Source organism: Oncorhynchus masou, chromosome 27, assembly GCF_036934945.1.
Source record: "Oncorhynchus masou masou isolate Uvic2021 chromosome 27, UVic_Omas_1.1, whole genome shotgun sequence".
NCBI lineage: Eukaryota > Metazoa > Chordata > Actinopteri > Salmoniformes > Salmonidae > Oncorhynchus > Oncorhynchus masou.
Window position 1 is genome coordinate 65,423,557 of NC_088238.1, and position 12,115 is coordinate 65,435,671.

A 12,115-nucleotide genomic window follows, 5' to 3' on the forward strand; every position below is an offset into this window, starting at 1 on the left:
AAATTGGAAATACAGACACTTTCATCCTACAAGAAACATGGTATAGATGAGACTGGTTGCCCTGGTTACAGAGAGCTGGTAATCCTATCCACCAAACTACCAGGTGTGAAACAGGGAAGGTACTCAGGGCTATGCTAATTTGGTATAGAGCAGACCTAACTCACTCTATTAAATTAGTCAAAACAGGAACATTTCACATCTGGCTAAAAATGAATAAGGAAATGATCTCAGCAGAGCAACATGTCCTCCTGTGTGCTACCGACACTGCGAGCACAATTATTAGGCGACTATTAGTGTGCAGAATTATTAGGCGACTAAATTACAAAAATTATTTCTCCCATATCACTTGTTTATTCTCAATGTTTAGAGTAAGGTAACAAATAAGTAACTTTCAAAGATTCTGTCAGTTTCGTGGATCTATTTCGCTGAACTTTCGATCAACTTTCGCTGAAGCAGCAACCACAGCCTCGCAAATGCTGTTCAAAGAGGTGTCTTCCCTCACTGTAAATCTCACGTTTGAGAAGGGCTACCTCATCCTGAGTTGAGTTGAGTTACTATCTCATCCTGAGTTAAGTTAAGTTACTACCTCATCCTGAGTTGAGTTAAGTTACTACCTCATCCTGAGTTGAGTTAAGTTACTACCTCATCCTGAGTTGAGTTAAGTTACTACCTCATCCTGAGTTGAGTTAAGTTACTACCTCATCCTGAGTTGAGTTAAGTTACTACCTCATCCTGAGTTGAGTATATTACTACCTCATCCTGAGTTGAGTTAAGTTACTACCTCATCCTGATTTGAGTTGAGTTACTACCTCATCCTGAGTTGAGTTGAGTTAAGCTACTACCTCATCCTGAGTTGAGTTGAGTTAAGTTACTACCTCATCCTGAGTTGAGTTAAGTTAAGTTACTACCTCATCCTGAGTTGAGTTAAGTTACTACCTCATCCTGAGTTGAGTTAAGTTACTACCTCATCCTGAGTTGAGTTAAGTTACTACCTCATCCTGAGTTGAGTTGAGTTAAGCTACTACCTCATCCTGAGTTGAGTTAAGTTACTACCTCATCCTGAGTTGAGTTAAGTTACTACCTCATCCTGAGTTGAGTTAAGTTACTACCTCATCCTGAGTTGAGTTGAGTTAAGCTACTACCTCATCCTGAGTTGAGTTGAGTTAAGTTACTACCTCATCCTGAGTTGAGTTAAGTTAAGCTACTACCTCATCCTGAGTTGAGTTAAGTTACTACCTCATCCTGAGTTGAGTTAAGTTACTACCTCATCCTGAGTTGAGTTAAGTTACTACCTCATCCTGAGTTGAGTTAAGTTACTACCTCATCCTGAGTTGAGTTAAGTTAAGTTACTACCTCATCCTGAGTTGAGTTGAGTTAAGTTACTACCTCATCCTGAGTTAAGTTGAGTTAAGTTACTACCTCATCCTGAGTTGAGTTAAGTTACTACCTCATCCTGAGTTGAGTTAAGTTAAGTTACTACCTCATCCTGAGTTTGAGTTAAGTTAAGTTACTACCTCATCCTGAGTTGAGTTAAGTTACTACCTCATCCTGAGTTGAGTTGAGTTAAGTTACTACCTCATCCTGAGTTGAGTTAAGTTACTACCTCATCCTGAGTTGAGTTAAGTTACTACCTCATCCTGAGTTGAGTTGAGTTAAGCTACTACCTCATCCTGAGTTGAGTTGAGTTAAGTTACTACCTCATCCTGAGTTGAGTTAAGTTAAGCTACTACCTCATCCTGAGTTGAGTTAAGTTACTACCTCATCCTGAGTTGAGTTAAGTTACTACCTCATCCTGAGTTGAGTTAAGTTACTACCTCATCCTGAGTTGAGTTAAGTTACTACCTCATCCTGAGTTGAGTTAAGTTAAGTTACTACCTCATCCTGAGTTGAGTTGAGTTAAGTTACTACCTCATCCTGAGTTAAGTTGAGTTAAGTTACTACCTCATCCTGAGTTGAGTTAAGTTACTACCTCATCCTGAGTTGAGTTAAGTTAAGTTACTACCTCATCCTGAGTTTGAGTTAAGTTAAGTTACTACCTCATCCTGAGTTGAGTTAAGTTACTACCTCATCCTGAGTTGAGTTGAGTTAAGTTACTACCTCATCCTGAGTTGAGTTAAGTTACTACCTCATCCTGAGTTAAGTTGAGTTAAGTTACTACCTCATCCTGAGTTGAATTAAGTTACTACCTCATCCTGAGTTGAGTTGAGTTAAGCTACTACCTCATCCTGAGTTGAGTTGAGTTAAGTTACTACCTCATCCTGAGTTGAGTTAAGTTACTACCTCATCCTGAGTTGAGTTGAGTTAAGTTACTACCTCATCCTGAGTTGAGTTAAGTTACTACCTCATCCCGAGTTGAGTTAAGTTAAGTTACTACCTCATCCTGAGTTGAGTTGAGTTAAGTTACTACCTCATCCTGAGTTGAGTTGAGTTAAGTTACTACCTCATCCTGAGTTGAGTTGAGTTAAGCTACCACCTCATCCTGAGTTGAGTTGAGTTAAGTTACTACCTCATCCTGAGTTGAGTTAAGTTACTACCTCATCCTGATTTGAGTTAAGTTACTACCTCATCCTGAGTTGAGTTAAGTTAAGTTACTACCTCATCCTGAGTTGAGTTGAGTTAAGTTACTACCTCATCCTGAGTTGAGTTAAGTTTACTACCTCATCCTGAGTTGAGTTAAGTTACTACCTCATCCTGAGTTAAGTTAAGTTACTACCTCATCCTGAGTTGAGTTAAGTTACTACCTCATCCTGAGTTAAGTTAAGTTAAGTTACTACCTCATCCTGAGTTAAGTTAAGCTACTACCTCATCCTGAGTTGAGTTAAGTTACTACCTCATCCTGAGTTGAGTATATTACTACCTCATCCTGAGTTGAGTTAAGTTACTACCTCATCCTGAGTTAAGTTAAGTTACTACCTCATCCTGAGTTGAGTTAAGTTAAGTTACTACCTCATCCTGAGTTGAGTTGAGTTAAGCTACTACCTCATCCTGAGTTGAGTTGAGTTGAGTTACTACCTCATCCTGAGTTGAGTTGAGTTAAGCTACTACCTCATCCTGAGTTGAGTTGAGTTAAGTTACTACCTCATCCTGAGTTGAGTTGAGTTAAGCTACTACCTCATCCTGAGTTGAGTTAAGTTACTACCTCATCCTGAGTTGAGTTAAGTTACTACCTCATCCTGAGTTGAGTTGAGTTAAGCTACTACCTCATCCTGAGTTGAGTTGAGTTAAGTTACTACCTCATCCTGAGTTGAGTTGAGTTAAGTTACTACCTCATCCTGAGTTGAGTTACAGTACCTTGCGAAAGTATTCGGCCCCCTTGAACTTTGCGACCTTTTGCCACATTTCAGGCTTCAAACATAAAGATATAAAATTGTTTTGTGAAGAATCAACAACAAGTGGGACACAATCATGAAGTGGAACGACATTTATTGGATATTTCAAACTTTTTTAACAAATCAAAAACTGAAAAATTGGGCGTGCAAAATTATTCAGCCCCCTGGAAGAGCATTTGTGAACAGCAGTTTTCCCCTCTCTCCCCTTTCTCCTTTCTCTTTTCTCTCTCTCTCTTCCTCTCCCTCTCTCTCTCTCCTCTCTGTGTTTCTCTTGGTCTCTCTCTCTCTCTCTCTCTCTCCCTCTCTCTGTTTCTCTTGGTCTCTCTCTCTCCCTCTCTCTCTCCTCTGTGTTTCTCTTGGTCTCACTCTCTCTCCCTCTCTCTGTCTCCTCTCTGTGTTTCTCTTGGTCTCTCTCTCTCTGTTTCTCTTGGTCTCTCTCTCTCTCCCTCTCTCTCTCTCTCTCCCTCTCTCTCTCTCTCTCTCTCTCTCTCTCTCTCTCTCTCTCTCTCTCTCTCTCTCTCTCTCTCTCTCTCTCTCTCCCTCTCTCTCTCTCTCTCTCTCTCTCTCTCCCTCTCCTCTCTCTCTCTCTCTCTCTCTCTCTCTCTCTCTCTCTCTCTCTCTCTCTCCTCTCTCTCTCTCTCTCTCTCTCTCTCCTCTCTGTGTTTCTCTTGGTCTCTCTCTTCCTCTCTCTCTCTCTCTCTCTCTCTCTCTCTCTCTCCTCTCTGTGTTTCTCTTGGTTTCCCTCTCTCTCTCTCTCTCTCTCTCTCTCTCTCTCTCTCCCTCCTCTCTGTGTTTCTCTTGGTCTCTCTCTCTCTCTCTCCCTCCTCTCTGTGTTTCTCTTGGTCTCTCTCTCTCTCTCTCCCTCCTCTCTGTGTTTCTCTTGGTCTCTCTCTCTCTCCTCTCTCTGTTTCTCTTGGTTTCTCTCTCTCTCCCTCTCTCTCCCTCTCCCTCTCTCCTCTCTCTCTCTGTCTCTCTAGATAACCAGTTCCGTATGTCCATCCTGGACAGACTGGAGCAGATGGAGAGGAGGATGGCTGAGATGTCTGCAACCAACCCACACACACAGCCGCCGCCACAATGCCAGCGGATCAGCACACTCTCCCCACACACACCTCGGCCCGAGGACAGAAGCCAGGTATGAATACACATCTGAGTTTACAAGTAGAAAGTTTTCAAACATCCACTTCCTTATGTTTGTCTGCAGGGTTAGCTCCAGGTTAATGTCACCATGTAGTGCTATCTGCAGAGTTAGCTCCAGGTTCATGTCACCCAAGTGTGTTAGCTGCAGGGTTAGCTCCAGGTTAATGTCACCCAGTAGTGCTATCTGCAGGGTTAGCTCCAGGTTAATGTCACCCAGTAGTGTTATCTGCAGAGTTAGCTCCAGGTTAATGTCACCCAGTAGTGCTATCTGCAGGGTTATCTCCAGGTTAATGTCACCCAGTAGTGCTATCTGCAGAGTTAGCTCCAGGTTAATGTCACCCAGTAGTGTTATCTGCAGGGTTAGCTCCAGGTTAATGTCACCCAGTAGTGCTATCTGCAGGGTTAGCTCCAGGTTCAGGTCACCCAGTAGTGCTATCTGCAGGGTTAGCTCCAGGTTAATGTCACCCAGTAGTGCTATCTGAAGGGTTAGCTCCAGGTTAATGTCACCATGTAGTGCTATCTGAAGGGTTAGCTCCAGGTTAATGTCACCCAGTAGTGCTATCTGCAGGGTTAGCTCCAGGTTAATGTCACCCAGTAGTGCTATCTGCAGGGTTAGCTCCAGGTTAATGTCACCCAGTAGTGCTATCTGCAGGGTTAGCTCCAGGTTAATGTCACCATGTAGTGCTATCTGCAGAGTTAGCTCCAGGTTCATGTCACCCAAGTGTGTTAGCTGCAGGGTTAGCTCCAGGTTAATGTCACCCAGTAGTGCTATCTGCAGGGTTAGCTCCAGGTTAATGTCACCCAGTAGTGCTATCTGCAGGGTGAGCTCCAGGTTAATGTCACCCAGTAGTGTTATCTGCAGAGTTAGCTCCAGGTTAATGTCATCCAGTAGTGCTATCTGCAGGGTTAGCTCCAGGTTAATGTCACCCAGTAGTGCTATCTGCAGGGTTAGCTCCAGGTTAATGTCACCCAGTAGTGCTATCTGCAGGGTGAGCTCCAGGTTAATGTCACCCAGTAGTGTTATCTGCAGAGTTAGCTCCAGGTTAATGTCATCCAGTAGTGCTATCTTCAGGGTTAGCTCCAGGTTAATGTCACCCAGTAGTGCTATCTGCAGGGTTAGCTCCAGGTTAATGTCACCCAGTAGTGCTATCTGCAGGGTTAGCTCCAGGTTAATGTCACCCAGTAGTGCTATCTGCAGGGTTAGCTCCAGGTTAATGTCACCCAGTAGTGCTATCTGCAGAGTTAGCTCCAGGTTAATGTTACCCAGGTGTGTTATCTGCAGGGTTAGCTCCAGGTTAATGTCACCCAGTAGTGCTATCTGCAGGGTTAGCTCCAGGTTAATGTCACCCAGTAGAGCTATCTGCAGAGTTAGCTCCAGGTTAATGTCACCCAGTAGTGCTATCTGCAGGGTTAGCTCCAGGTTAATGTCACCCAGTAGTGCTATCTGCAGGGTTAGCTCCAGGTTAATGTCACCATGTAGTGCTATCTGCAGAGTTAGCTCCAGGTTCATGTCACCCAAGTGTGTTAGCTGCAGGGTTAGCTCCAGGTTAATGTCACCCAGTAGTGCTATCTGCAGGGTTAGCTCCAGGTTAATGTCACCCAGTAGTGCTATCTGCAGGGTTAGCTCCAGGTTAATGTCACCCAGTAGTGTTATCTGCAGAGTTAGCTCCAGGTTAATGTCATCCAGTAGTGCTATCTGCAGAGTTAGCTCCAGGTTAATGTCACCCAGGTGTGTTATCTGCAGGGTTACTGCAGGGTTAGCTCCAGGTTAATGTCACCCAGTAGTGCTATCTGCAGGGTTAGCTCCAGGTTAATGTCACCCAGTAGTGCTATCTGCAGGGTTAGCTCCAGGTTAATGTCACCCAGTAGTGCTATCTGCAGGGTTATCTCCAGGTTAATGTCACCCAGTAGTGCTATCTGCAGAGTTAGCTCCAGGTTAATGTCACCATGTAGTGCTATCTGCAGGGTTAGCTCCAGGTTAATGTCACCCAGTAGTGCTATCTGCAGGGTTAGCTCCAGGTTAATGTCACCCAGTAGTGCTATCTGCAGAGTTAGCTCCAGGTTAATGTCACCCAGGTGTGTTATCTGCAGGGTTATCTCCAGGTTAATGTCACCCAGTAGTGCTATCTGCAGAGTTAGCTCCAGGTTAATGTCACCCAGTAGTGTTATCTGCAGGGTTAGCTCCAGGTTAATGTCACCCAGTAGTGCTATCTGCAGGGTTAGCTCCAGGTTCAGGTCACCCAGTAGTGCTATCTGCAGGGTTAGCTCCAGGTTAATGTCACCCAGTAGTGCTATCTGAAGGGTTAGCTCCAGGTTAATGTCACCCAGTAGTGCTATCTGAAGGGTTAGCTCCAGGTTAATGTCACCCAGTAGTGCTATCTGCAGGGTTAGCTCCAGGTTAATGTCACCCAGTAGTGCTATCTGCAGGGTTAGCTCCAGGTTAATGTCACCCAGTAGTGCTATCTGCAGGGTTAGCTCCAGGTTAATGTCACCATGTAGTGCTATCTGCAGAGTTAGCTCCAGGTTCATGTCACCCAAGTGTGTTAGCTGCAGGGTTAGCTCCAGGTTAATGTCACCCAGTAGTGCTATCTGCAGGGTTAGCTCCAGGTTAATGTCACCCAGTAGTGCTATCTGCAGGGTGAGCTCCAGGTTAATGTCACCCAGTAGTGTTATCTGCAGAGTTAGCTCGAGGTTAATGTCATCCAGTAGTGCTATCTGCAGGGTTAGCTCCAGGTTAATGTCACCCAGTAGTGCTATCTGCAGGGTTAGCTCCAGGTTAATGTCACCCAGTAGTGCTATCTGCAGGGTTAGCTCCAGGTTAATGTCACCATGTAGTGCTATCTGCAGAGTTAGCTCCAGGTTCATGTCACCCAAGTGTGTTAGCTGCAGGGTTAGCTCCAGGTTAATGTCACCCAGTAGTGCTATCTGCAGGGTTAGCTCCAGGTTAATGTCACCCAGTAGTGCTATCTGCAGGGTTAGCTCCAGGTTAATGTCACCCAGTAGTGCTATTTGCAGAGTTAGCTCCAGGTTAATGTCACCCAGTAGTGCTATCTGCAGGGTTAGCTCCAGGTTAATGTCACCCAGTAGTGCTATCTGCAGGGTTAGCTCCAGGTTAATGTCACCATGTAGTGCTATCTGCAGAGTTAGCTCCAGGTTCATGTCACCCAAGTGTGTTAGCTGCAGGGTTAGCTCCAGGTTAATGTCACCCAGTAGTGCTATCTGCAGGGTTAGCTCCAGGTTAATGTCACCCAGTAGTGCTATCTGCAGGGTTAGCTCCAGGTTAATGTCACCCAGTAGTGCTATCTGCAGGGTTAGCTCCAGGTTAATGTCACCCAGTAGTGCTATTTGCAGAGTTAGCTCCAGGTTAATGTCACCCAGTAGTGCTATCTGCAGGGTTAGCTCCAGGTTAATGTCATCCAGTAGTGCTATCTGCAGGGTTAGCTCCAGGTTAATGTCACCATGTAGTGCTATCTGCAGAGTTAGCTCCAGGTTCATGTCACCCAAGTGTGTTAGCTGCAGGGTTAGCTCCAGGTTAATGTCACCCAGTAGTGCTATCTGCAGGGTTAGCTCCAGGTTAATGTCACCATGTAGTGCTATCTGCAGAGTTAGCTCCAGGTTAATGTCACCCAGTAGTGCTATCTTCAGGGTTAGCTCCAGGTTAATGTCACCCAGTAGTGCTATCTGCAGGGTTAGCTCCAGGTTAATGTCACCCAGTAGTGCTATCTGCAGGGTTAGCTCCAGGTTAATGTCACCCAGTAGTGCTATCTGCAGGGTTAGCTCCAGGTTAATGTCACCCAGTAGTGCTATCTGCAGGGTTAGCTCCAGGTTAATGTCACCCAGTAGTGCTATCTGCAGAGTTAGCTCCAGGTTAATGTTACCCAGGTGTGTTATCTGCAGGGTTAGCTCCAGGTTAATGTCACCCAGTAGTGCTATCTGCAGGGTTAGCTCCAGGTTAATGTCACCCAGTAGAGCTATCTGCAGAGTTAGCTCCAGGTTAATGTCACCCAGTAGTGCTATCTGCAGGGTTAGCTCCAGGTTAATGTCACCCAGTAGTGCTATCTGCAGGGTTAGCTCCAGGTTAATGTCACCATGTAGTGCTATCTGCAGAGTTAGCTCCAGGTTCATGTCACCCAAGTGTGTTAGCTGCAGGGTTAGCTCCAGGTTAATGTCACCCAGTAGTGCTATCTGCAGGGTTAGCTCCAGGTTAATGTCACCCAGTAGTGCTATCTGCAGGGTTAGCTCCAGGTTAATGTCACCCAGTAGTGTTATCTGCAGAGTTAGCTCCAGGTTAATGTCATCCAGTAGTGCTATCTGCAGAGTTAGCTCCAGGTTAATGTCACCCAGGTGTGTTATCTGCAGGGTTACTGCAGGGTTAGCTCCAGGTTAATGTCACCCAGTAGTGCTATCTGCAGGGTTAGCTCCAGGTTAATGTCACCCAGTAGTGCTATCTGCAGGGTTAGCTCCAGGTTAATGTCACCCAGTAGTGCTATCTGCAGGGTTATCTCCAGGTTAATGTCACCCAGTAGTGCTATCTGCAGAGTTAGCTCCAGGTTAATGTCACCATGTAGTGCTATCTGCAGGGTTAGCTCCAGGTTAATGTCACCATGTAGTGCTATCTGCAGGGTTAGCTCCAGGTTAATGTCACCCAGTAGTGCTATCTGCAGGGTTAGCTCCAGGTTAATGTCACCCAGGTGTGTTATCTGCAGGGTTAGCTCCAGGTTAATGTCACCATGTAGTGCTATCTGCAGGGTTAGCTCCAGGTTAATGTCACCCAGTAGTGCTATCTGCAGAGTTAGCTCCAGGTTAATGTCACCCAGGTGTGTTATCTGCAGGGTTAGCTCCAGGTTAATGTCACCATGTAGTGCTATCTGCAGGGTTAGCTCCAGGTTAATGTCACCCAGTAGTGCTATCTGCAGGGTTAGCTCCAGGTTAATGTCACCCAGTAGTGCTATCTGCAGAGTTAGCTCCAGGTTAATGTCACCCAGGTGTGTTATCTGCAGGGTTAGCTCCAGGTTAATGTCATCCAGTAGTGCTATCTGCAGAGTTAGCTCCAGGTTAATGTCACCCAGTAGTGCTATCTGCAGAGTTAGCTCCAGGTTAATGTCACCCAGGTGTGTTATCTGCAGGGTTAGCTCCAGGTTAATGTCACCCAGTAGTGCTATCTGCAGGGTTAGCTCCAGGTTAATGTCACCCAGTAGAGCTATCTGCAGAGTTAGCTCCAGGTTAATGTCACCCAGTAGTGCTATCTGCAGGGTTAGCTCCAGGTTAATGTCACCCAGTAGTGCTATCTGCAGGGTTAGCTCCAGGTTACTGTCACCATGTTGTGCTATCTGCAGAGTTAGCTCCAGGTTCATGTCACCCAAGTGTGTTAGCTGCAGGGTTAGCTCCAGGTTAATGTCACCCAGTAGTGCTATCTGCAGGGTTATCTCCAGGTTAATGTCACCCAGTAGTGCTATCTGCAGGGTTAGCTCCAGGTTAATGTCACCCAGTAGTGTTATCTGCAGAGTTAGCTCCAGGTTAATGTCACCCAGTAGTGCTATCTGCAGGGTTAGCTCCAGGTTAATGTCACCCAGTAGTGCTATCTGCAGGGTTAGCTCCAGGTTAATGTCACCCAGTAGTGCTATCTGCAGGGTTAGCTCCAGGTTAATGTAACCCAGTAGTGCTATCTGCAGGGTTAGCTCCAGGTTAATGTCACCCAGTAGTGCTATCTGCAGGGTTAGCTCCAGGTTAATGTCACCCAGTAGTGCTATCTGCAGGGTTAGCTCCAGGTTAATGTCACCATGTAGTGCTATCTGCAGAGTTAGCTCCAGGTTCATGTCACCCAAGTGTGTTAGCTGCAGGGTTAGCTCCAGGTTAATGTCACCCAGTAGTGCTATCTGCAGGGTTAGCTCCAGGTTAATGTCACCCAGTAGTGCTATCTGCAGGGTTAGCTCCAGGTTAATGTCACCCAGTAGTGTTATCTGCAGAGTTAGCTCCAGGTTAATGTCATCCAGTAGTGCTATCTGCAGAGTTAGCTCCAGGTTAATGTCACCCAGGTGTGTTATCTGCAGGGTTACTGCAGGGTTAGCTCCAGGTTAATGTCACCCAGTAGTGCTATCTGCAGGGTTAGCTCCAGGTTAATGTCACCCAGTAGAGCTATCTGCAGAGTTAGCTCCAGGTTAATGTCACCCAGTAGTGCTATCTGCAGGGTTAGCTCCAGGTTAATGTCACCCAGTAGTGCTATCTGCAGGGTTAGCTCCAGGTTCATGTCACCCAAGTGTGTTAGCTGCAGGGTTAGCTCCAGGTTAATGTCACCCAGTAGTGCTATCTGCAGGGTTAGCTCCAGGTTAATGTCACCCAGTAGTGCTATCTGCAGGGTTAGCTCCAGGTTAATGTCACCCAGTAGTGTTATCTGCAGAGTTAGCTCCAGGTTAATGTCATCCAGTAGTGCTATCTGCAGAGTTAGCTCCAGGTTAATGTCACCCCGTAGTGCAATCTGAAGGGTTAGCTCCAGGTTAATGTCACCCAGTAGTGCTATCTGCAGGGTTAGCTCCAGGTTAATGTCACCCAGTAGTGCTATCTGCAGGGTTAGCTCCAGGTTAATGTCACCCAGGTGTGTTATCTGCAGGGTTATCTCAGGTTAATGTCACCCAGTAGTGTTATCTGCAGGGTTAGCTCCAGGTTAATGTCATCCAGTAGTGCTATCTGCAGAGTTAGCTCCAGGTTAATGTCATCCAGTAGTGCTATCTGCAGAGTTAGCTCCAGGTTAATGTCACCCAGGTGTGTTATCTGCAGGGTTAGCTCCAGGTTAATGTCACCCAGTAGTGCTATCTGCAGGGTTAGCTCCAGGTTAATGTCACCCAGTAGTGCTATCTGCAGGGTTAGCTCCAGGTTAATGTCACATTTAACATTACATTTAAGTCATTTAGCAGACGCTCTTATCCAGAGCGACTTACAAATTGGTGAATTCACCTTCTGACATCCAGTGGAACAGCCACTTTACAATAGTGCATCTAAATCATTAAGGGGGAGGGGGGGGGTGAGAAGGATTACTTATCCTATCCTAGGTATTCCTTGAAGAGGTGGGGTTTCAGGTGTCTCCGGAAGGTGGTGATTGACTCCGCTGTCCTGGCGTCGTGAGGGAGTTTGTTCCACCATTGGGGGGCCAGAGCAGCGAACAGTTTTGACTGGGCTGAGCGGGAACTGTACTTCCTCAGTGGTAGGGAGGCGAGCAGGCCAGAGGTGGATGAACGCAGTGCCCTTGCTTGGGTGTAGGGCCTGATCAGAGCCTGGAGGTACTGCGGTGCCGTTCCCCTCACAGCTCCGTAGGCAAGCACCATGGTCTTGTAGCGGATGCGAGCTTCAACTGGAAGCCAGTGGAGAGAGCGGAGGAGCGGGGTGACGTGAGAGAACTTGGGAAGGTTGAACACCAGACGGGCTGCGGCGTTCTGGATGAGTTGTAGGGGTTTAATGGCACAGGCAGGGAGCCCAGCCAACAGCGAGTTGCAGTAATCCAGACGGGAGATGACAAGTGCCTGGATTAGGACCTGCGCCGCTTCCTGTGTGAGGCAGGGTCGTACTCTGCGGATGTTGTAGAGCATGAACCTACAGGAACGGGCCACCGCCATGATGTTGGTTGAGAACGACAGGGTGTTGTCCAGGAACAC

The 12,115-nt window shown here is 46.5% G+C and overlaps 1 protein-coding gene across 1 annotated transcript in view; it reads left to right on the forward strand.

The window, feature by feature from the left end:
- The window catches only part of camta2 (calmodulin binding transcription activator 2), a 133,192-nt gene that overhangs the window by 74,823 nt on the left and 46,254 nt on the right, over positions 1-12,115 (forward strand). Inside the window, 1 exon segment of the mRNA XM_064940887.1 lies at positions 4,307-4,464. Within this exon segment, the coding sequence (XP_064796959.1) occupies positions 4,307-4,464 (158 nt within the window).